Raw genomic sequence first — 22,878 nt, forward strand, 5'->3', positions numbered from 1 at the left:
GTTTCAGAGAGAGGGATGTGGAGAGAGCTGTGTGGTGTGGTTGGGGGTAGGGATTGAAAAGAGAGGGAGAGAGAACAGGGCGGTTGGGGGTAGGGATGTTGTAAATGAGAGGGAGAGAGAGAGAGAGAGAGAGAGTAGTGGGGGTGGGGCCACTAAGGTTTGTACTATATTTCTCTGTTGATTCACGGCTGTGTCGGCCTGATAGAAAAGATCATGTTACTGTGTGTGCGGGGGAACAGCAGAGAGAATATAAAAGGAGAAGGAAGGAGAGAGAGAGAGAGAGAGAGAGAGAGAGAGAGAGAGAGGGAGGTACGGCTGAGGAAAGGGGGAGAGAAACAGGAAGTCAGAGGGGAATAAAGGTAGCAAAGAAGAAACAAAATGAGAGAAGAGAGACTGTGTGTGTGTAAGAGAGAAAGTAAAGCAGGTCCTGCAGATGTGTTAATGTAACGACGTCGTATTCGGAGTGCCCTACATTTTTCGTTTTAATTAAATACTGCAAAATGTCCAAAACTACCACCGAGAAGTGGAGGTATGCATGTGGAAGCCTCACAATTAGATCCTGACGGCGACGTTGTGTGATGCATCGACCCCTCAGTTTGCAATGATGCATAAGCGTTTTCACCATCCAGGTTGGTCGAGCATTAGCAGACACTTTGCTCCTGCTTCCAGGACTGGAGTCCAGCTCCAACTCTCCTCTTCCCCGACGGCTACGCTACAACAAATGCAATCAGAATGTTTTAAATGTACAATTGAAGGTTTGAGAGAAAGATGGTGGCTGCTGATCAAAAGCATAACCATAGATAACTTGATGGTCTGGAAAAAAAGTTTGTTTTCCTTTTCACATCTGGAGCATTCTTTATAGTGCTTGTGCCAATCTTCATTGCCATTACGTATAATTAGCATTATATAATAATTAACATCCTGACAAAGAAGTTGTTTATAGATGACCGAAGCAGTGCTCCGCCTCACGCCTGCGGTCGCCGTGATGTGGTGAAAGATGTGTACGTGGTGGTTGTCACGGTTACCAGTAAACTGACCAAGATAGCATTTGAATTAAAGTCCGCATGGAAAACTGGCCTAGAACATATTGAAGTTAAGTCCTTCAGTCTGAAGATATTAATTACATTAATACAGTTTTACCCCAAAACATATATGGCATGTGTTTGTTTCTGTAAATCTTTTTCTTTTCGCGAGTGAATACCTTGCGTTCACCTACAGCAAAGCTCCTCCCCAGGTGGTCCGCGGGGGTACTGCAGGGGGGGCGCGAAATCTTTGGTTGATAAGGTTGATTGTTTTTTTCAACCAATTTTTTTTCCACAAATTTAAATGTCTTCAGAATCAGAATAAGAATTGTATTTATTGTGTTTAAATACACATTAACATGAATCCAATATATTGTAGCGAACGGATAAATTGATGGAGGAGACGTTATCTTTCAGTCCCAGAGCAGCTCTCTGCTGGACACCGGTTCCCTCACAGCTCCTTTGCCACCTTTGGCACCAGCCAATCAGATCCATTCATGCTCACGTCTAAAGAGCGCCAAGCTCAAAAATAAAAGATGGCGGACCAAACTCGTATAATAGGGGGTCCCTGTTCCGTCTCGCCATCAGTTTGGGGGTCGTCGGCTTGAAAAACGTTGAAGAGCCCTGAGCTACAGCATAAACAAAAGTGTCACTGCAGCTATAGTTACATTAACGGAATGAACGGAAGAAGCGAGTGAGCAACGCCGAGCTCCGATTGGATGATCGTGCTCGTAATGAGTTGCCGCAAATGCAAATAGGAGACACTTGTTCGCTGCAAGAGTTTATTGAAACATCAGAAAAGTTGCATTGAAGGTTGTCATGAAGTTAAAACGTGTAGAATCAATCAAGTGTTTTTTGTGGTGGAAGACTGCAGAACTAAAACGAGTGAAATAAAGCAAGAAGAGCAGACACTGAATGTGGAGTAGAGGGAGGGCAGGGTGAGAGAGAGGGAGACAGAGAGAGGGAGAGACTAATGTAAACATGATGATTGTGAAAGCTCGGTGAGGTATTTCTAAAGCAAATAGAGAGGACGACAGAACAGGGAGGAACAAAGAAGGTCTCAGTACGGACCAGGAGACTGTAGAGCGATGCAGAGCAGTATATAGAGGATAGAAATACACTTTCAGGGTTATGAATTAGAAGACAAAGGGAAAAAGTCATCAAAAAACAAAAAGAACCCTAATACTGTGTCTTTCCTATGAGCTTACATATCCGTCTTCTGTCATACATTGTCTTCAAATTGTGCAAATCCACTGGGGTTTACATCCACTTCTCTGCTTCTCCGCATCATCCTCGTTGTTTTGAACAATATTTTAAGGGAGCAGGTTTCAATACAGTGTGACGGCAATCTCTCATACTGCGTCATATTGTACCACATTGCATTGCGTCGTATCGTATCTCCTTGAATTGTACCTCATCCCGTTGTGTCATACCTCACTACATCGCACCGTCCTGCATCGCGTTGTATTGTACCGTACCGCATCGCACCACATCGTATCGTACTTTATCGCACTGCATTGCATCGTTCCACGTCGTATCGTACCTCATGGGATCTAACCACATTGCACCGTTTTGTACTTCATACTTTATTGTACCGTATGGCTATCAGTGTTTCTCCCAGGTCTACAACTTTGGGTTCGGGGGGGGTAGAAGTCGGGCAAACGGTTCGGCTGTAGTCACCGGGAAGGGGGGCAGTCACTCTGGTGCTCTCTGCCCCCGCTGCTGCAAGCGCCACATTTATGCCAGTGTGGATCTGCCGTGCGTGGAAAAATAACGGAACCCCCTTTTTTTTTACTTTAAATTGCACTTGACCCTTTTTCACATACATATATGGAAGGGACATATTCCCATTGTCCCTTCCACCTGCTTTCTAACCGGCCACAGTGTCGGCATCTCCTCTAATTATCTATCAGAATACAACCAGTCGATCTGTCTGTCCGTCTGTCCCTGTTGGCCGTCACTCCCGCTACTGAACTCCTCGCCAGACCCCCCCCCCCCCCCGTTCTTCCATCCCCTGGAGCCCGCTGATGCTTGGGTGACTTTCAGCGTGTCTGAAAGCATCTCAGTTGGTCGGATCATGGGGACGAAGTGATGGGGAACTTCTGGTTGGTGGAGGGATGCCAAATGGAACAGATGGGCGGAGATTGAGCGCTGCCAGAAGAGACTAATTATCAGGATTTAGTTTCCAAAACAAACATATTGCAATCAAATCACATACTGCAATCATTGCTGCATTGTTCTCTGTGTGTCTGCGTGTGTGAGTGTGAGTGCTGTATAATAACTTGGGTAAATTAAGTTGTGTTGCATCCATTCCTGAGGATTTTTCTTCATCTTTTGTTCACAATCATACAACTATTACTATGGTGGTGTAGTGATAATTACTGTGGATAGAGTATAAAAAATAAGTCACACTTCAATGCGTAAACTCGTGTCCGTTCTGACCCTGTGTCCTTCTAGTTTGGTAACTCTTCTTAACTTGACGAATGCCACCTCTTCACGAGAAACTGTATTTTTATGATATTTGAGTGTCATGAATCCTAAACGGGAAAACTCTCAGTCACAAAAGGTTTTCCAGAGGTAACACTTCTCAATGTGGAGCTTCTAATCCTGCTGCCAGAAATCAGCAGTTCATGTCTTGTTTAGCAGTAGTCAACAGTTGTATTAGGCTTGATGACGGATTATTGGCATATTGATATGTGCAATCAATATGCTCATTGATCATTCCTATTGTGACAGATATGAAGACAAATGGTGTAACATAAAGTTAAATCTTGTTTAATAGCAGGGTCCTACAGATGGTAAAGTAGAAACACCCACAGACGTCACTGTCACGGTGTGGTTTCACTTCCTGTTGTATTTTGTAGTTTTCTGCCACTCGTGTCCCCGGGTAACTTCACTTCCTGCCTTGTCCCGTCATCCCCTGTGATCGTCTAATAGTTTCCACCTGTGTCCAATCACCTGCACCTCCCTTGTGTATTTAAGCCGTGTGTCTCCTGTGTCACTTGTCGCGTCATTGTCTTTAGCCACGCATGTCCTGTCTTTGTCTTGGATGCCCATAGTTTCATGCCTGAGTGTTTTTGCCCCTTGGATTTTGGACCTTTTGACTATTAAAGTCTTTTTGTATTGGAAAACTCTGCGTCTGAGTCCTGCCTCCCACCCGCATCCCGTGACAGAATGACGCGACCAAGAAAGGACTCAGCAGAGTTTTTTCCCTTGGACGAGTTCAGGGGAACCTGTCTGGCAATGGGCGGTCCACGGAGTCTCCAGCGGGCTGCCCGTAGTGGGGGAACGGTCCTCCCGGGGGTTCCAGCTGGGTACTTGTACTACTCCGTCTCCCCATCTGGAGCCCTCAGTAGGCATCTGGGTCACCATCCGCCGCCCCCCACATGGTCTCCAGAGGAGGAGACCATTTCGTGGTCGTCTGGCGGCGATTCGCACTGGGAGCGGGTAATGGACCTTGCGGTCCGACTACAGGCCACCTATGCTCCCCACGCTCGGCCGCAGCGCACAGTGTCCAGCGCTGGGCCGCAGCGACTTCCCGACCCCGCTCGGTCGCAGCGCACAATGTCCAACGCTGGGCCGCAGCGACGTTCCGACCCCGCTCGGCCGCAGCGCAAGATGTCCCGCGCTGGGCCGCAGCAGATTCCCGTCCCGGCCTCCCGACCCAAGCCCATGACCCCCGAGCCAGTGCCACGATCCATGCCCCCGACCCCCGAGCCAGTGCCACGATCCATGCCCCCGACCCCCAAGCCAGTGCCACGATCCATGCCCCCGACCCCCGAGCCAGTGCCACGATCCATGCCCCCGACCCCCGAGCCAGTGCCACGATCCATGTCCCCGACCCCCGAGCCAGCGCCACGATCCATGCCCCCGGTACCAGCACCACGTTCCATGCCCCCGACCCGACCAGTTCCGGCGCCACGTTCCATGCCCCCGACCCGACCAGTTCCGGCGCCACGTTCCATGCCCCCGACCCGACCAGTTCCGGCGCCACGTTCCATGCCCCCGACCCGACCAGTTCCGGCGCCACGTTCCATGCCCCCGACCCGACCAGTACCGGCCCCACGTTCCATGCCCCCGACCCGACCAGTACCGGCCCCACGTTCCATGCCCCCGACCCGACCAGTACCGGCCCCACGTTCCATGCCCCCGACCCGACCAGTACCGGCCCCACGTTCCATGCCCCCGACCCGACCAGTACCGGCCCCACGTTCCATGCCCCCGACCCGACCAGTACCGGCCCCACGTTCCATGCCCCCGACTCGGCCAGTACCGGCCCCACGTTCCATGCCCCCGACTCGGCCAGTCCCCGCTCCGAGACTCATGCCCCCGACTCGGCCAGTCCCCGCTCCGAGACTCATGCCCCCGACTCGGCCAGTCCCCGCTCCGAGACTCATGGCCCCGACGCCCCCAGTCCCCGCTCAGAGACTCAGGCTCCCTCCCTCCCATCCCATGGTCCTCTCCCACCCTCCCGTTGGTGATTTGAGGGCCGTCTGGGATCCGGCCCTTGAGGGGGGGGCTATGGGGTGGGTTATGGGGGGGGCTGAGCCGCCGCCGACTGCGGAGGTGTTCCGTGTCCCCGAGCTGGAGCCGACTACGGAGGTGTTCCGTGTCCCCGAGCTGGAGCCGACTACGGAGGTGTTCCGTGTCCCCGAGCTGGAGCCGACTACGGAGGTGTTCCGTGTCCCCGAGCTGGAGCCGACTACGGAGGTGTTCCGTGTCCCCGAGCTGGAGCCGACTACGGAGGTGTTCCGTGTCCCCGAGCTGGAGCCGACTACGGAGGTGTTCCGTGTCCCCGAGCTGGAGCCGACTACGGAGGTGTTCCGTGTCCCCGAGCTGGAGCCGACTACAGAGGTGTTCCGTGTCCCCGAGCTGGAGCCGACTACCGCGGAGGTGTTCCGTGTCCCCGAGCTGGAGCCGACTACCGCGGAGGTGTTCCGTGTCCCCGAGCTGGAGCCGACTACCGCGGAGGTGTTCCGTGTCCCCGAGCTGGAGCCGACTACCGCGGAGGTGTTCCGTGTCCCCGAGCCGACGGCGACAACCGCGGAGGTGTTCCGTGTCCCCGAGCCGACGGCGACAACCGCGGAGGTGTTCCGTGTCCCCGAGCCGACGGCGACAACCGCGGAGGTGTTCCGTGTCCCCGAGCCGACGGCGACAACCGCGGAGGTGTTCCGTGTCCCCGAGCCGACGGCGACAACCGCGGAGGTGTTCCGTGTCCCCGAGCCGCCGACGGCGACAACCGCGGAGGTGTTCCGTGTCCCCGAGCCGCCGACGGCGACAACGGCGGAGGTGTTCCGTGTCCCCGAGCCGCCGACGGCGACAACCGCGGAGGTGTTCCGTGTCCCCGAGCTGCCGCCGCCGACCCCGGAGGTTTCCCGTGTCCCCGAGCCTGCCATTCTAGAGACGTTCCGTGCCCTGCAGTCGCCGCTCCGGAGCCGGCTTGGTGACCGCCCGCCGGGCCGACCCCCAGAGGCTCCCCGCTCGTCTGGCCACCCGCCGGGCCGCCCGCCAGAGTTTCCCGGGTGGTCCGACCAACGTCTCTGGTTTCCCTGCCCCCCCACCCCTTGTTTTGCTCTAGTGTGAGCCGCCTGGAAGTCGGTCCTTGAGGGGGGGGTACTGTCACGGTGTGGTTTCACTTCCTGTTGTATTTTGTAGTTTTCTGCCACTCGTGTCCCCGGGTAACTTCACTTCCTGCCTTGTCCCGTCATCCCCTGTGATCGTCTAATAGTTTCCACCTGTGTCCAATCACCTGCACCTCCCTTGTGTATTTAAGCCGTGTGTCTCCTGTGTCACTTGTCGCGTCATTGTCTTTAGCCACGCATGTCCTGTCTTTGTCTTGGATGCCCATAGTTTCATGCCTGAGTGTTTTTGCCCCTTGGATTTTGGACCTTTTGACTATTAAAGTCTTTTTGTATTGGAAAACTCTGCGTCTGAGTCCTGCCTCCCACCCGCATCCCGTGACAGTCACATTTGGGTGTAACACTGAAAATGTGCACAGTTCTCCCCACAGTCACCACATATCAGGCTTTCAGCCTGGAGCCCAGGCATGAATATGACGCTGTATCCCCCTACAGTGAGTACATGCTGTATTCCTGTTTGACACTAGAGGCACCGTTGCTATATATCAAATGTGTTTCATTCAATCTACAGATGGTCTACAACAGTGGTCTTTAACAGGGGGTCCGCGGAGGTACTGCACGGGGGTCACGAAATTTTTGCTTGATAAGACAAATTTGTGGTGTTTTTTGACCATTTTTTCCCCCCACAAATTTAAATGTCTTCAGAATCAGAATTGTATTTAATGTCTTTAAATACACATTAACATGAATCCAACATATTGTAGAGAACGGATAAATTGATGGAGGAGACGTTATCTGTCAGTCCCACAGCAGCTCTCTGCTGGACATCGGTTCCCTCACAGCTCCTTTCATGCTGATACGACATCACAGGCACCAGCCAATCAGATCGCGTTTATGCTCGTCTGAAGAGCGCCGAGCTCAAAAATAAAATATGGCGGACGAAAATCAACCAAGTTAAATGGTTCTTATTACAAATATTTGGTAGTCATGGTTGTGTCGGATTTAAATAATAATAAGAATATTGATCTGTAGTTCTTTTGCTTTTAGGAAGGGGACATTTTTTTGTTCCTTTTTTAAATCTGATACTCCGGAAAAAAGTTAACGTAATCTGTGTTGTTGCTCATCATTGAGGTGTCCAGAGTCATTAATTAAAAGATAGTATACAATTCTATTCATCATTTTTTGTTTTTTTTAAATGTCCCATAAAAAGCTATAGCGACATTATAAAAATAATTATTTAAAGGCTTTAGCAGATAAGATCAGGAAGGTTGATAATGAAGTTGTCAATCGATAATTAAAACAAATTTTTGACAGTGTTTTTGACTTTTTAAAGGGATGCAGAAGGGTTGAATTACTGGAACACTTACGCACACACAGAGTAGACTTTTATTCGGTTTAGCCGATAAAACGTGGTTTATATTGCTGTCATGGCGACAGAGATAAGACAGATAAATAATTGCCGAGGTGAACTACCACAGCTGTGTGAACACACACACACACGCAGTCGGCCATTAGCCTCCCTCTCTCGTTCTCCATCCATCTCTCACTGTACACTTGATTTAATGTCTCCTGATGGAGTTTAGAGTCAACTGAAATCCCTTCAGTGCAGCCAGGGAGTTTCACACGTTTACTCACACAGAGCCCTGCAGGCTCGTCTGAAACTTTTAAGGAACGCTTTATATTTGTCTAACTCACATTCATTATTTAAGCCAGTGAGGTCATACAGGTTCTCGCCCTGGGTCAATAGGGTAATGCATGTATCTGATAAATATCCGCAGGAAACTTCCCCAGTTCATAACTTACGACAAAGTCTTTTCAATGTTTAATCATGCAAATTCAGCTTTTTCTTACTAAAAAAATTCCAGGAAAAGACACTTCTGGACCAAATTCTTGACCGATCTTTTACTTACTTTCTTATTATAATATAATATTATATTACTTACGTATTTGGGCTTTTTGAATCACTGAGAAATAACATATAGAGTTACAACCTGTAAGAAGTTAGGGTTAAATATGCAAACAAGGCCTCATCTAGTGGTCTTCTTTGGTGAATTTAGGAGAAATCTACAAATGAATAAAGAAAGTAGTAAAAAGTAGGTCACCTGAACGTGTATCTTAGATGTTTTGTTCACACTATAAGTCCTCTAATCTCAACACTAATAAATGATGGTCTTCCATAGATGTTCTGATTGAATACTGATTTACTTTACTCTGCGTATACTTGCAGAATGATTTTTTAAACATGACATTAGCTTATTATTTCGGGTATTGAATCACACTTTACCCCCTGCCTCTCCCAAACTCTCCCTCTCTGCACCGCCTTCTCCATCTCCTTATCTTATCCTTTACATTTCATTTCTTCCAACCTCCTTCTGCCGCTTCAGCTCCTCACGCTGCTGCATTTTTTACCCCCATACACTGTATTTCTCCCTTTTCCTTTGTCCTTGTCTGTCATCCTAATAGTCTCTCCCCCCTCTTCCTCCCCCCTTCCTCCGACCCTGACCCACTTAGCTGGCTGCTTGTTATTCAAACCATTGCTTTAACCACACAAACACGCACATACAGACATACACACACACACACACACACACACACACACACACACACATACATACACACATAGAAGCAGCCGAGATGAGAGAGTAAGAGAGGCATGGGGGGGGGGGGCTAATTTAGTTTGACTACAAACCATCTACCTAGAGGCAGCTTGTCTCTGGATTTTATTTTTTCTAGAACTAATGCTGACTTCCACCTCCACTACCGACCAATCTGCTCTTTTTCCTTGAAATAATTCATCCTTCAGTCAATGAAATGTTGAAAGCATTTATTCCATAATATGCTTTATTTTTAAAGTGGAAAATGAACGTGCACACGATGCCTAAGCGCCATCTGTCCCTAACATGATCTTATATATATATATATATATATATAATGTATAATATAATAATATTTCATGCCTCAAGATATGTTTCACACCAACTAGACAGAGGCAGCAGCACAGCGGCCATCGCATCACACATGGTTTATATCATGGATCATATACCTGTAGTTGTGTGTGCATTATACTGTATGTATAGTACAGATTGACCTGTGGTATTTGTTTGACTATTTAACCACATAATGTCTAAATGTAAATCAGATTCAAAGAAATGTGCACTGCTTAAGTGTAGGCGCCAGTGAGATTGTAATCACGCACACAATGATCAATATCCGTCACTTCTCTGCCCTCCACAGACTTATTCTGACTTTGATTAGAAACACATTTATCAAACGTCAAAAAAAGAAACCCTCACATTGAATTGAAAGAGAAAACCTGTCCAAACCTTTTACTATTATACTTTTACTTTATGTATCATGTCAACGTGTTTCTAAAAAGAGGTTTGTGTGGCTGTTGTTTTAGCATCAACATCAGGCTGATGTTTTTTTCATGCTGGTCAGATTAGGTCATGCTGTGGGGGGCTGTTACGCAGCAGCAGGGAGAACCGCTCCAGTGGATGCACGCAGCACACGAGCGGGCAGGTATGGGGTCCGAAGCCGTCACCTCCAAACAGCAGGAATCTACTCTAACTTTGAGGAGTGGCATCAACTTTCACGTTGACATGTTTTCAGGAATAAGGACACTACGCAGTTCTGCGTCATCTTGCGAATCGTGTCGTTTGGCACGTGAGTTTAGTTTTCCAGCTCAAAGACGCTGGGATACTTTGCCTCAAAGCTTTGTCTGTGAAACACTAATGCACCAAATATTTGTTTTGGGGCGCGCGATTGGCTGGTTAATGCACCTGTTTGCCTTCATGTTAAGAAGTGGTTGCAACCGTCCAAGAACTAACCACTGCTAATCACTCATTTAATCACTGGGTCGATACAACGGTTACTCTGGTATTCGCTCTAAAAGCCTTTGTGTTACATTCAGCTTATTGTGTGCGTCTCATTTTCAGTTCCCGCAGATGTGTGTGTCTGTGCATGCGTCCATGTGTGTGTGTGTAACTGCCATTCCATAAGCAACACTGTGCATGTGTGTGTGTGTGTGTGTGTGTGTGTTATGTCTGTCACAAGCTCTCTGTTGACTCTGTAAACCTACACCTCATTTGCATAATACCTAACAGCTGGCGAACGGATAGCGCAGTTACACCTGCCCGTCCACCTGTGTTTGTAAGTGTGTGTGTGTGTGTGTGTGTGTGTGTGCATGTGTGTGTGTGCGCCTTGCTTCCACCCACCTGTTCAAACGTTCTGCTGTCAACCCAGACAATGAAAATGCACCCATGACCTCTCAGAGTGTGTCGTTGTGTTGTTGCCCAGTAGAAGTGCTGCAGGAATGAGCAGCACGACCTCACTCTGCACTTCCTGTTGGCCCGTCTATGTTTTTTTGGTTAGATGTCTGAAGTAAGGTGGTTAAAACAAGCCGAAGGGATTTAAAAAGCTGTGTATTGAGATGTAAAATAGGTCAGTAAATATTCCTGTTAGGAATTTAGTAACTTAATTGTCATAAAGAGGCATAAAACCTACTACTGCCTTTAGCTTAGCTTATTCTTCACATTTCATGAACAACGATATAATAATAATAATAATAATAATGCATTTGTAACATGAATCATTAGTTATTATACAGACATATTTTGTGCCGTGGTTTGCGGTTCGTCGGTGGCGCAACCGGAAATTATTTTCTGTTTTGTTCATTAATCAACTGTCTCTGTGGGCTGAAGCACCGAGCTGGTGAGTCCAAGGAAGTGTCTCTAAATGGCCCTTATAGACATAACAGTTCATTAACGTCGCCCACTGTGAGTGCTGTTGTGTGTTTGTCCCTGCTGGGCCGGGTCTTCACACAATAGATCCCTCACTGAGTCACACAGTGAAGGAAAATGACCTAGAGACTGCAGCTGACCTCTCTTTTTACAGTCCAGTGCCATCTGCTCGCGTGTCCACCTTCCCCTCCTGCTGCACTGACTAGCGGTTTCTCTTTCCTCTGTTCGCTCCCTGTGGACATTGAGTCTCTCTGAACCTCCGTCAGACACATTGGCTCTTTGGGTTCAATTTTGGATTGTGGGTCGCTCAAGTGACCCAATATCAATCACAATAAGAGCTTGACCATCTCCTAAGACAATGATGGACCAATGATAGTAACCAAAAGACAATAATCGTTTGACAAATTCTCAGAATGGCTGCCAGTGGCCACCTAGCGTCTGTGTTCCTGAGCACGGCAGAGCATACAGCGATGTAGCAGGCTTTTAGTATCAGCAGCAGTCTCCTGGGGCCTCGGACATGGCGTAGGGCAAACACCAGCTCGTGGATGGAGGAGGAGATAAGGGAGCCCACGGGAGGAAGAGGAGGGCAGATAAGAGAGGGAAATGAGGATATAAAAGTCTATACCGCATGCTAATAGGATCCATTGTATGCTATGTAAATAGTACAAGAGTCTGATCTGATGGACGCCCGTCACACCGTGAGTGGAATGTTCTGGAAACACTTTAGCTTCAGGATACGGATCCTTGCAGTACTTTGCCACCTGCTTACATTTAAGGCGTACATGACATCATGTTATTCATGACCTCCTATCGGGACTTTGACCACTCACAAGTGTGACGGTCAAACACCACCCATGTGTCCCTGTGATGTTTATCCTGACAGCTGAGCTTCTGTACCATCGCTGTATCTGTGCACTACGCTGAGGCAGAAGAGGAGCTGGAGCTCCAGCAGCCACTAGCAGGGTGTTCTACGTCTCAAGGAGACGGCGTGCAGACAGCGGCCTTATCTTGTCTGCGGGCGCCGCCCCTTAATCACTCACCTACATCTCCTTATTGTCTCCTGGCCGGCCGGTTGTCTGATTGCAGTTTTTTGACACTGTCGCTGTTGTGTTCTTTTGTTCTCTCCAGCTGGACGGAGACACCATGTTCCTGGGTATGCCGGAGCAAGTCCTTGACTATGCCTCGACCAATCAGGTTGGTGTGTGTCTGTGTGCGTGTGTGTGGGAGTCAGGGTCCTTTCTCCTGATTACTAATCGCACTCTGAGATTTCCTCAATTGAACTACTTGTAAAACTAAAGTGTTGTTACATTTGGCATCTTTTACACAAGTGGAGATGCTAACATGTCTGAATGCAACTAAAAACAGATGCATGCCAGATGTGCATTAAGTGAATATTCCGTTAATTATCAAGCAATCATCACATTCAATCACGCATGTCAAATCCATTTTTCACTCTTGGCTGGTTTTACAGCTTAAGTAAAGGACATCAATATTGTCCACTAGCTAATAGTCCATTGTGGCTTAATGGTTTCCCAATATCTGTTAGGCTTCAGCTATTAATTATGCCACGGTGCTGGAGTAGAACCAGTGATACACTGAGGGCTCAATAAACGTTGATCCATCTCCATCCTACCGTCACAGGCTTTGTTCTACTTGACAATTGGACCTTCTGATGAAGAGTCCTCAAACAACTCTCTGAGCTTTGCCATATAAGTAACCAACCAATGCAAAACCCTTATAATGAAACGCAGCCCGAGGATTCATACGTCATTTTTCCAGTGTTACTAATATCAGAAGCGAAATGAAGGCTTGACACGCTCAACGTATGGAAGCATTTCTCTCCTCCGTCCTCTCTGCTCAGCAGTGCAGACGAATCTCACTGAGTTTATGTCTCGTGAAGGTTTTTTACAGACCATGTTTTTTATTGAAATGAGACACGAACCATTTTCAGCTTCAGATGAGTCTTTTCTTCCCGAGCGTTCCCTCACCAGTTCAAGGACCATTAGATATTTGAAATATTTTCTGTAACAGTAAACGTTTCTGACAGTGATGAATAATGTCATTTTGACTTGTCCTTAAAATCCACCAGCTGAATATTACTGGACCAGAGAGAAAGAAGCGCAGACATTATGTGGAGATTAATTTACAGTGAATTAACAGTATTATTTTTACAGACGGTGTTTATAGGCGTGTCTTTGAGTTCCCCTTTAGCTATTTCAGTCATCACAGTTATTTGCAACTTTTCCTCCCATCCTTTTCCACAAATCGATATCATTACATTACATTACAGGTCATTTAGCAGACGCTTTTATCCAAAGCGACTTACATTACACTTTGAACCCGTGGCTTTTTCACATTTTTGCCCGGGGAGCAATTAGGGGTTAGGTGTCTTGCTCAGGTATACTTCGACATGGAACATGGGGCAGCCTGGAATCGAACCACCAACCTTGTGCTTCCCAGCACACCTTCTCTAACCCCTGCACCACGATATCACTTACTGCATTGGACCTGAAGCCCAGGAAGCACTGCGTTGATGGTCCGTGTGGCACGACCACGCGGTGTGCTGAGGATTCGTAACGCAAGTCGCCTTTCAAAGTATTTGTTTTGTTTGGGATGCCGGAATTGCAATTAGTGTGCTTTAAAAACTGAAAAAATGTAGCGTTATTTGCCTTGAGGAAAGGCAGTAATCAAACGCTGAACCATGTAATCATTGACTTGACCGATTCAATCTGGGTTTGTTAAAAACTTAATAATTCATTAATATGTGGTGTTTTAGAGGCCAATAAGTGAGACATGATGCTTCTCACTCTGTGCACAAAGCTCTGTCAACAAACTTATTTAATGTTATCTTATTCAAATGCAAATTGGAACTTCTTTAATACATATTTTCTGTCATATTTCTGACATGGCGCCAAGTGCTACGATGCACAGACAGCAGCGACCACGTCTTTCTGTAGCCAACAGGAAGTCGGCATCGCGCTGGTTCCCTCGACAACAAACCTTCAAACAAAAAAGCTTCTATTGGATTTTGGGATAATTGTGGAAAAACCCCTCTATGGAAGTTAAGGAGGGAACAGGAAGTGCAAACATGCTGACTCACTTCCTGTTAACTGGCTCTGAATACACACACAGACGGTCTCAACCATTCACAGGACTTCTCTGCCAGACGTTGGAGTTGATTGAACCACAGTTATTAATAACCTGCATCACTGAAAGTGTGTTTGTCTTCTTTTCTGGGAGATGCTCCAAAGGACATGCAGTCCTCGGTGAATCCCAGCTGTGTCCGTAGTGCTGCTGGACGTAGACTACTGACGGCTGGATAGACAAACAAAGAAAACTGATTTATGAATGTTAGCTTGTCTGTTTAATGCCGTGATCAGGGAGGATAACTTGTTTTTCTATACAAATCCAGATCAAAGTCGCAAACAGATTTGCTTTCATATTTGATTTGATTACATTAATGATTAAGTTCAGATTTAAAATAAATATTTGAACTGCTACTGTGTGAAGGGAATACGGATGTTAAAATGAATTATATAGTTTGAAGTGTTTGCATAAATAAAAGTGCTCAATACCCTAACTGCACAAAATGCGATGAATCGCAATTACAAGTTTGATTTGTCTTTTTATGTCTGTTTTCTGTTTTTATTTCTGGCCACATATCTGAACCATCCAACTCACACAGACACCAAATGACCATAAAGTCAATGACAGTAAAACATTCTGTCTCCCTTTACCAGTAGCCCCCCCTCTCTTCAACACACACACACACACACACACACACACACACACACACACACACACACACACACACACACACACACACACACACTGGCAATAGAGCACCTCCCTCCTGCGTCATATAACCCAAACAATTCCTCCTCCTCATTTGCCTTCATTCCCACACCATGAACAGAGACACTGTCATTAAATGTTAGCAGACGTTACAAAGCTGATCGTCGGATGGATACATGAGTTTACAACTGAGTCCATGGTTATTGCTGACAGGTGGACGTCCTGAGACGGGCTGAGACGGGTAGAGAGGGGACACGCGGTGGGAGCTGCCACCAGAGGACATTGTGTCCGTTGCAATGAGTGAGCGATCAAGGTTTATGGTGTTTGCACAGCTGTCGCGTTACGTCACCTCAGCGCCGTGACCGTGGCATTAAAGATCAGCTGTCTTTAGATTCCTGAGCGACCGGCCCTGAACACGGCTATGCAGCAAACACTGAGCAGAGTTACCTCGCCGCGCAGCAAAGAAAAGACCCTCACAGATGCATTATTCATGGAGTACAGTGCAGAGAACATTGTGCGGGGCAGGCGTCCATGTTTGGATGTTTTATTCATGTTGCTGTGCCATAAGAGGACGGGTACGGAGCGCTGGGTGGAATGGAAATGTGTGTCTGTAGTATTCGTAGCGTTGCTTCCATGAAGTCACAGGTTGTTGAGATGAGCGTGAGCCACTTTAGTCCAGTCGGACCCGTCACTCTCGCCGCTGTGTCTTGAGTAGGTGATGCAGGGCAGCGTGTGATGCTGCTGGTCTCAGCCTGGAGCAGCAGAGAGGCCCAACGGAGCGCTGCCAGGACGGATCATATCCACAGCTTGTTAGCACCCATTGATGTCTCGGATTCACTGGTGTTGTCTTACTTTGGCCCTTCGCTTCAGCGACCATTTTACGAGAGCGCCTCTACATAATGAGAAAGAGACATATGGATTTCATGTAATCAAAATGTTTATGTCTCCAGTCATTCTAAGGTTGGATTATTAAAGGGATTCTGTCGCTCCTTTGATCTCTTTGGGTCCATAAAAAGCCTTGGAGGAAATTGGGGTCTTTAATCTTCTTATGGCTGACAAAGTGCTCTTAGGGGCTTTTGGATTGGCCCATAACACCAGTACTTGTTTACTGGTTTAGGGTTAGCAGCAGGTTACCAGCGGCTGGCAACAGTGTCTCTGGGATTGTAACGGACAGATACGAGAGTAGTGTTGATCATTGTATACGATTCACCACACAAAATGTTTCCTTTAATCACTTGTTCATAGAGGGAGGATTCCAAGTGTGACTTTGGATGCTGATGCGTGTGAAGTGATCACTATACTTTGAATCTGAGCTCGCTACAACGTGTGTGTGTGTGTGTGTGTGTGTTATGTGTGTTTGTCTTTCTTCATTGCAGCTGTACAGTCCTCCGTGTAAGCTTTTCTTATCAGGGATTAGCTGTGGAGCGAATGAACAAGCAATGTATTCACCGGCTCTCCCTCTTATCTCGATGCTTCTCTAAAGAGCCTCCGATTCTCCTTTCACTCCTCGCTGTTTCTTTCAGTCAACTCCGCTCAGTTGTTGCTGCTAAAAGCAACATCAGCCAACAATAAAGATAGAATATCATTTTGACGTGTGCGTGGGAGTCCTTCTGTGTGTGTGTGTGTGTGTGTGTGTGTGTGTGTGTGCACGCGAGGGCTAGAATCTCTCTCTCTCTCTTTGCTCCGCTCTGTGACCTTTTCATTTGACCTTTGACCCTCCCCTGGCCCCGGCGTCCATTTGAACCGCTGTTGGTTTTTGTTATTCTTCCCACAGTTTCGTGTGCCACAGCCCCCTCACCCTCTGGGCAAGGTGACGCCCCCCAACCAGCCCTCCCATCACTGGAGGAGGGACACACACATGGCCGACTCACACCGCCTGCCCTGGGTAAATGCACACACACACACACACACACACACACACACACACACACACTCACACTCTTATCCATCAGAGGATTTTATGACTTTGTTTGATGATTTGAAACTTCTATTGATTGTTTTAATCGGGGGAACAGAATCGTTCTTTGTTTTTGTTTTTTGTCATTCGGCTTTTATCAATGTAAACGCCAGTAACGGCGTTGTAAAGTCCAAAAGTTAGAATGAAAAAAGATTGCTTGAATCGCATTTAAAATCCGTAAATGTAATATTCTTCTTCAATCCATCCTAAACCAACATTTAAAAAGGCTGCAGGCTTTTTAGAAGAAATATGAGGCGACGCTCATGTTATGAGTCACAAACTCATGTTACATCCAAAAGCAACAGCTGTTATTAATCAGGAGACTAAATAACCGCCGTGGCCTCAATTTGAGTCCACGTGATGCACCTTCAAAGTGTCGGGAGACGAGTTGTACTTCAGGCCCCCCTGCAGGGCCCTGGATGTGTTTGTGCGCTCTACTTCCCTGACATTTCTACAACTGATCTGATACTGACTGAGTAGTGTACACGCCCCCTGACCTTGTTTTACAAGCACTTCCATCACGGGTCCCCCACCTTTTTTGCCTCATGGAACAATTTCATATCAGGCAAAACTTGGCAGACTTTTTTTTCTATTTTTCCTGCGGCCTGGTGTCAGACGGCCCGCAGATTTTGTGGTTGTTCGATGACGTTTTTACAAATCCGAGCTGAGATCAGCGTAGTGCACGTCTGAGCTGGTGCGAGCAGAAGTCCCAAGCTCCAATCACAGTACAATGGCATATATGTCCCTAAGCGTGGCCCCCGGCAAGTGCACTAGGTGTGGCAGTGGGTGATACATGAGGCCCCCACCAGCTCTCACCCACACATCTGCATCATAAACAAATAGAAATCAAAATTATTTTACACAACAAGATGTACTGAAATGAAATAAAGTTATCCTTGATACTTTTCATTGGGTAGAATCCATGCAAACATCAGACGAACAGGCACAGGTTCTCCACAAAGGCCTTGTGCTCAGCGACATGCTGATTTACAGCTGTTTAAGCACACAGACTTTACTACCCAGCTGGTATTGAAATAATCACATTCACCACTACTGGAGTAAAATCAATGTACATGTTATTCATTTCTAATCCAATCTAATGTGAAGACTGTTGGATATACCGGCCCCTAAAGAGACATTAAATCACCGTGATAGTCACACGTTGTCCAACAGTGATACTTTTTTGTATTGTCTGGGTCGGTCATGAACATGAAGTTGTGCGAAGTGTGTAATGTGAACACAACATGTGTGAAAGGACCTTAATCCTGACTACATTAGTCACTGTAGAAGCTCCCAGCGCACAGGGAACAGACTATTGTACTGGCATGAATGGAAGAGAGAGAGAGAGTCATTTGTTCAGAAGCTTAAGAAATGGTAGAGAGAGTGGTGGAGGGGGAGAGAGTGTGTTTCATGCACAGCGCTGAGCGACGGTGAGGTGAGGACGGCATGAAGTAAGCATGAGGATAACGTGCACACGGCTCAGTGGGGTTGAACAACTTCAGCCGGGTGACAGAACAATAAACAGCTCCATCTGATAATCCCAGAATGCACTTCTTCAACCTCACCATCTGAAAAGGAAAGGTTTTTTTTAACTTGGCTTGAATGGTACGGTTCAAATTGAGCTTATTAGCTCAATTATTTGTCACTTAGTTGTACTTGGAATTCAGCAGACAGCAATGCAGACTGCAAACATTTGATTGGTGGCTTTTATTGTGAAATGTTCCGGTGGTATTACTTCAGCAGTTCTTACACTTCAACATAGAGATTTTATCAGTGATTAAGTATTCTGTAGTTTATGACAATGAGACATATTGGGGTTAATCTGTGAGACGTGCTAAATGAAACGCACCCTGCTGCAGCAGTCTGTGCACTTGCAGCCCTGGTGATGCTGATGATGCTGATGATGGGTGGGCTACCCACAGTGGGCACACAGCACCCGGATGCGTTCTGTGAAACACTATCATACATTAGAGCCTGCAGGAGGACAACAGGGACACGTAGAAGCTGTCCTAAAGTCTGTTCCACGTCCCTTTAATCACACCACCGAATCCACATGGCAAAGGCAGTTTATTAGTCGCAGAGAATACAGAAGGTGCTATTGAGCTGCAGATTCAGTGTTTAGACTTCATCCATATTGAAGATGTCTGTGACGTCTGAACCTTTTGCTTCTCTCAGGAAGTGTGGCACTAAACGGCTGAACTGCTCCTTAGTAGTTCAGTTTATTAAGTGTAGTGTGTAGTTACGTAGAGCCAGCTGATGTTATTTCTTATTTTTTAACAAACTTAGATGCAATCCTGCTGGTTAAAATGGCTTTTTCTTTTTTTTAATTGAAAAAGGGCTCAGTTATTTCCTCAAACAGCTGAACATTGTGGGGTCTTTTCTCCTTTTTAAGCAACTACATCTCATTTGTTGGGGACTACCTTCAGTCGCAGATTAATGGACTTTACATGTTGTGCTCCGGGTAATTATTCACAGTAGCTCCAAATTAACTGCATGAACCAACACATTCCAGAATGCAGGCAGAGATCTGATATACAATCCCAAACCGCGGCCTCCGTCCCCACACCAACAGAAAACTCAAACATGCAATTTCCCTCTAGGATTAATAAAGCAGCAGCAACCTGTTCATATGTCGCCACCTCCACGTACCACCGAGCCCAAAATACAATTTGTTGGTGGCACCTCAAACATCACTTCTCCTGTAAGACTGAGATGTGTTAGCGCCTTTGCAGCAGAGGGGTTAGCAAAAGGACCAGCTGTATTCTTACTAAAACTACAGGGAGGAAAAGTAGCAAAAATAAAAAAAAATCCCACAGAAATTCAAATGTGTTCAAGTAAATGTTCCTGTGTCCTAAAATCGTCTTTCTCGCTGGTGACCACCAGGGGGCGACTCCTCTGGTCCCATAGACCTCTATGAAAAATAACTCGTTCATCTAGTACACGATGGTCCATGTAGAGTCAAATAAAGAAAGGGGTGCGTTAGGGCAGGGCTACACTATGATTGACAGGTACGCTACAAGAACTGTATTCTCTGTCACACTCATTCGCAGTCTTATTACGGGAACCTTTGCTAACTGGTTGCAAAAAAGCCAAACGTGAGGCTCTAAAACGGCTACGACAACCTCCACCTCTGTATGCGGTCGATGGTTCCATCCGATCACAAGACGGAGAACATCACCACACCTGTCCTTCAAACTAAGTGTGTGAGTGCGTATGTGGCTCCTGGTTGTAGGATTAGTGTTAAAGTGTGTACTGCTGAGACATCGCCTGCGTTCCAAGTGTACTGTCACTCTCGGTCTCCTTCCTATTGTGGAAGCACTAAAGGAGGGAAACGCTGCCTGCCAGAAATAGATGCATGTGAATCCACAATGGAAAGGGAGATGATATGGAAGCTTCTTTATGTGCTTGGGGTGCAGGCTGTGATCATATCGCATATTTTCTGTTGCCTACATTTTATGTTAAAGAGGCAAAAAATAAGAGAGTGAGCTCACGCATCGCATGCTGAGCTCCTAACTCATCGCTCAGCTCACAAGTCACGCAACTCATAACTCTCCGCCGCATTCTGGGTCACAGAGTGGAAGAGAGAGAGAGAGATGAAAGGGAAATTGGGGATGAGGGGAGAAGAGCGAGCGGGCTAAAGAGGGCTGGAAGGAGAAGATGGAGAGAGATGGAGAGCCAAAGAGAAGGAGAGGGAGACACCGGTGTGGCCAGCAGAGCAGAAAAGGCTGTCAGTCTCCATAAAAGATCTCCTCTGTCAGATTAGTGTGAGAGGGCTCCTCTCGCACTGACTCTCTCCCTCTCTCTCTCTCTCTCTCTCCCTCTCTCTCTCTGAGTGGAAGGAGCGTGGGGTGAATTGTTTGATAGTGTCTTCTATCTGTTATTTCGTTCATTTGCAGTGTTTTTCTGGTGTGTGTGGTGGTGTGAATGTGACTTTTGTTTCTGGGGTTAGGGTTAGGGTTAGGGTGGGGGGGCCGGTGGTCATCTTTGTGGACAGTGTGGAGAAGGCGTGCGAGGTGGTGGCGAGCGGCGTGGTGGTCCGCGGGCAGGTCTTGTGTGTGACGGAGTGAAAGAGGGGATGGAGGTCCAACAGGAAGGTGAAGGAGTTCGGGGGGGGGGGGCTCGTTGGTGCGGGTGCTGTCCGAGGTGGAATCTCGGACAGTGAGGAAGATATGGAGGAGGGGGGGGCTTTAAGGTCCCCCACCTGAAAGGGAAGACGAGGGCCAGCAGGGGAGGCTCTCAGGCAAAGAGGGGGGGGAGCAGAGGGGAGGCGGCAGGTGGGGAGTCCGAGTCCTCTTTGGGGGGGGGGCAGTTTGCATCTGTTCCATCTATTATCTCTGACTGTCCCTTTGGTCTCTCTGAGTCCTCCATGTAATTCTTATCGATGCCACTTGTCTCTGTCCAATCGGTGAGTCTTCCTCCTCAGGTGCCTGTAATTGCATTGTCTCTCTTTGCCGTGTCTCTTCAGTCCTACTCAATGGGCGGTTTGGGCGACGAGGACTTCAACATCCCGCCCATCACTCCCCCCACCCTGCCAGACCACATGCTGCCCCCCCACCTACCACACGATTCCCGCTCCGGACCGTACCACCCTCTGGACGGCCCCTCCAGCTCCGCTCAGCCCCACCCCTACCAGCTGCAGGGCCTGGATCTGCCCGACGGGGCCACCATGCTGAACCCAGCTGGGCGCACCTTCAGTCCGGATGGGGGTCCGATGACCAGCACCCTGTCGGTGGTGAGTGCTCATAAACGATGCCACTTATAAATGATTGTTTGGTTTAGAACGAGGGAACAGCGGGCAGGAGGCATTGCCTCCTGTACACGAGCGCCCTGCTTTCCCCCACGCGTGCGTCCAATAGTACTTTCCAATGAGACCTTTCTCCCTTTCACACAAACATCCCTGGAATATTCACGCATTTTTCAGCTTCAGCCCCATGAATAAATGAACCAATCACGTTGTTGAGAACAAGTTGGGTCGTGCTGCAGTTCTGCTCCGTCCGACTAAGACGCAGAACTCGGTTCTGGTTTCAACATTGACAATAAAAGCCCCTAACATCATTTCTTATGTGTTTATTAGTCATTTTCTCCTGCATAGAGGTGGTCAGTGTACAGCATACACTGATTGGGGCTTATGAATAATATCTGGTATTAAATGTATCTCTTGATTTTTCCATATTTTCTCTGGAATGTCTGTTTTCTGAAACCCTCTGATGCGTATGATCAGGACGTTTCTTAGTTTCACTACTTTGACTTGAATTCCTGCCTGTATTCCACCTCTCAGCACACGGACCAGCGATTACTACTGTTCTGTTTGCTGCTTTGATTGGAAGCGTTTATCTTTTGGACGACTTAATCTGGCGTCTTCATTTGTTTTTCTCAAGATTACCAACCCTTCCTCTAAGTGTTTGTTTCCCAAAGATGAGCTCAAGAATGACAGTTTGTCACAAACATACTTTGCTCTGTGTTCTGTGCCGCGCTGGATACTTTAAATGGCTCATTGTGCCTCGTCCAGAGATACTTTACTTACTGGCAGAAAATTGCAACTCTCAGCAGTCTTTAGAATGCAGCTGATACATTTCCGCTATGTTCTTTCAGTTCAAACAGGTTGAAGGGGGCTATTGCCTGCAGCAGGGCTATTTAAATCACGGCATTTCCCTCATATTTAAGTCTTCATTTCCCAGTAAAGTGAAAGTCCTGCTCTGAGCTGTGACTCACACTACAGAAATGAGAGCCTCACCTTCACAGACCTGTTGTTACTTTAACCGTCATAGAGACGTGTTCACTGGGGT

General features: G+C 47.3%; 1 protein-coding gene across 3 annotated transcripts in view; it reads left to right on the forward strand.

The window, feature by feature from the left end:
* tox (thymocyte selection-associated high mobility group box) overlaps window positions 1–22,878 on the forward strand; it is a 37,730-nt gene that overhangs the window by 2,665 nt on the left and 12,187 nt on the right. For 2 of the 3 annotated variants that reach the window (XM_040171797.2, XM_078098854.1), the window contains exons 2-4: window positions 12,469–12,534; window positions 16,910–17,020; window positions 21,558–21,824. In XM_040171797.2, the coding sequence (XP_040027731.2) occupies window positions 12,469–12,534; window positions 16,910–17,020; window positions 21,558–21,824 (444 nt within the window). The remainder of the gene's footprint in view (window positions 1–12,468; window positions 12,535–16,909; window positions 17,021–21,557; window positions 21,825–22,878) is intronic. The other variant, XM_078098855.1, reaches the window with a different exon arrangement.

Source organism: Gasterosteus aculeatus, chromosome 3 (assembly GCF_964276395.1).
Source record: "Gasterosteus aculeatus chromosome 3, fGasAcu3.hap1.1, whole genome shotgun sequence".
Taxonomy (NCBI): domain Eukaryota; kingdom Metazoa; phylum Chordata; class Actinopteri; order Perciformes; family Gasterosteidae; genus Gasterosteus; species Gasterosteus aculeatus.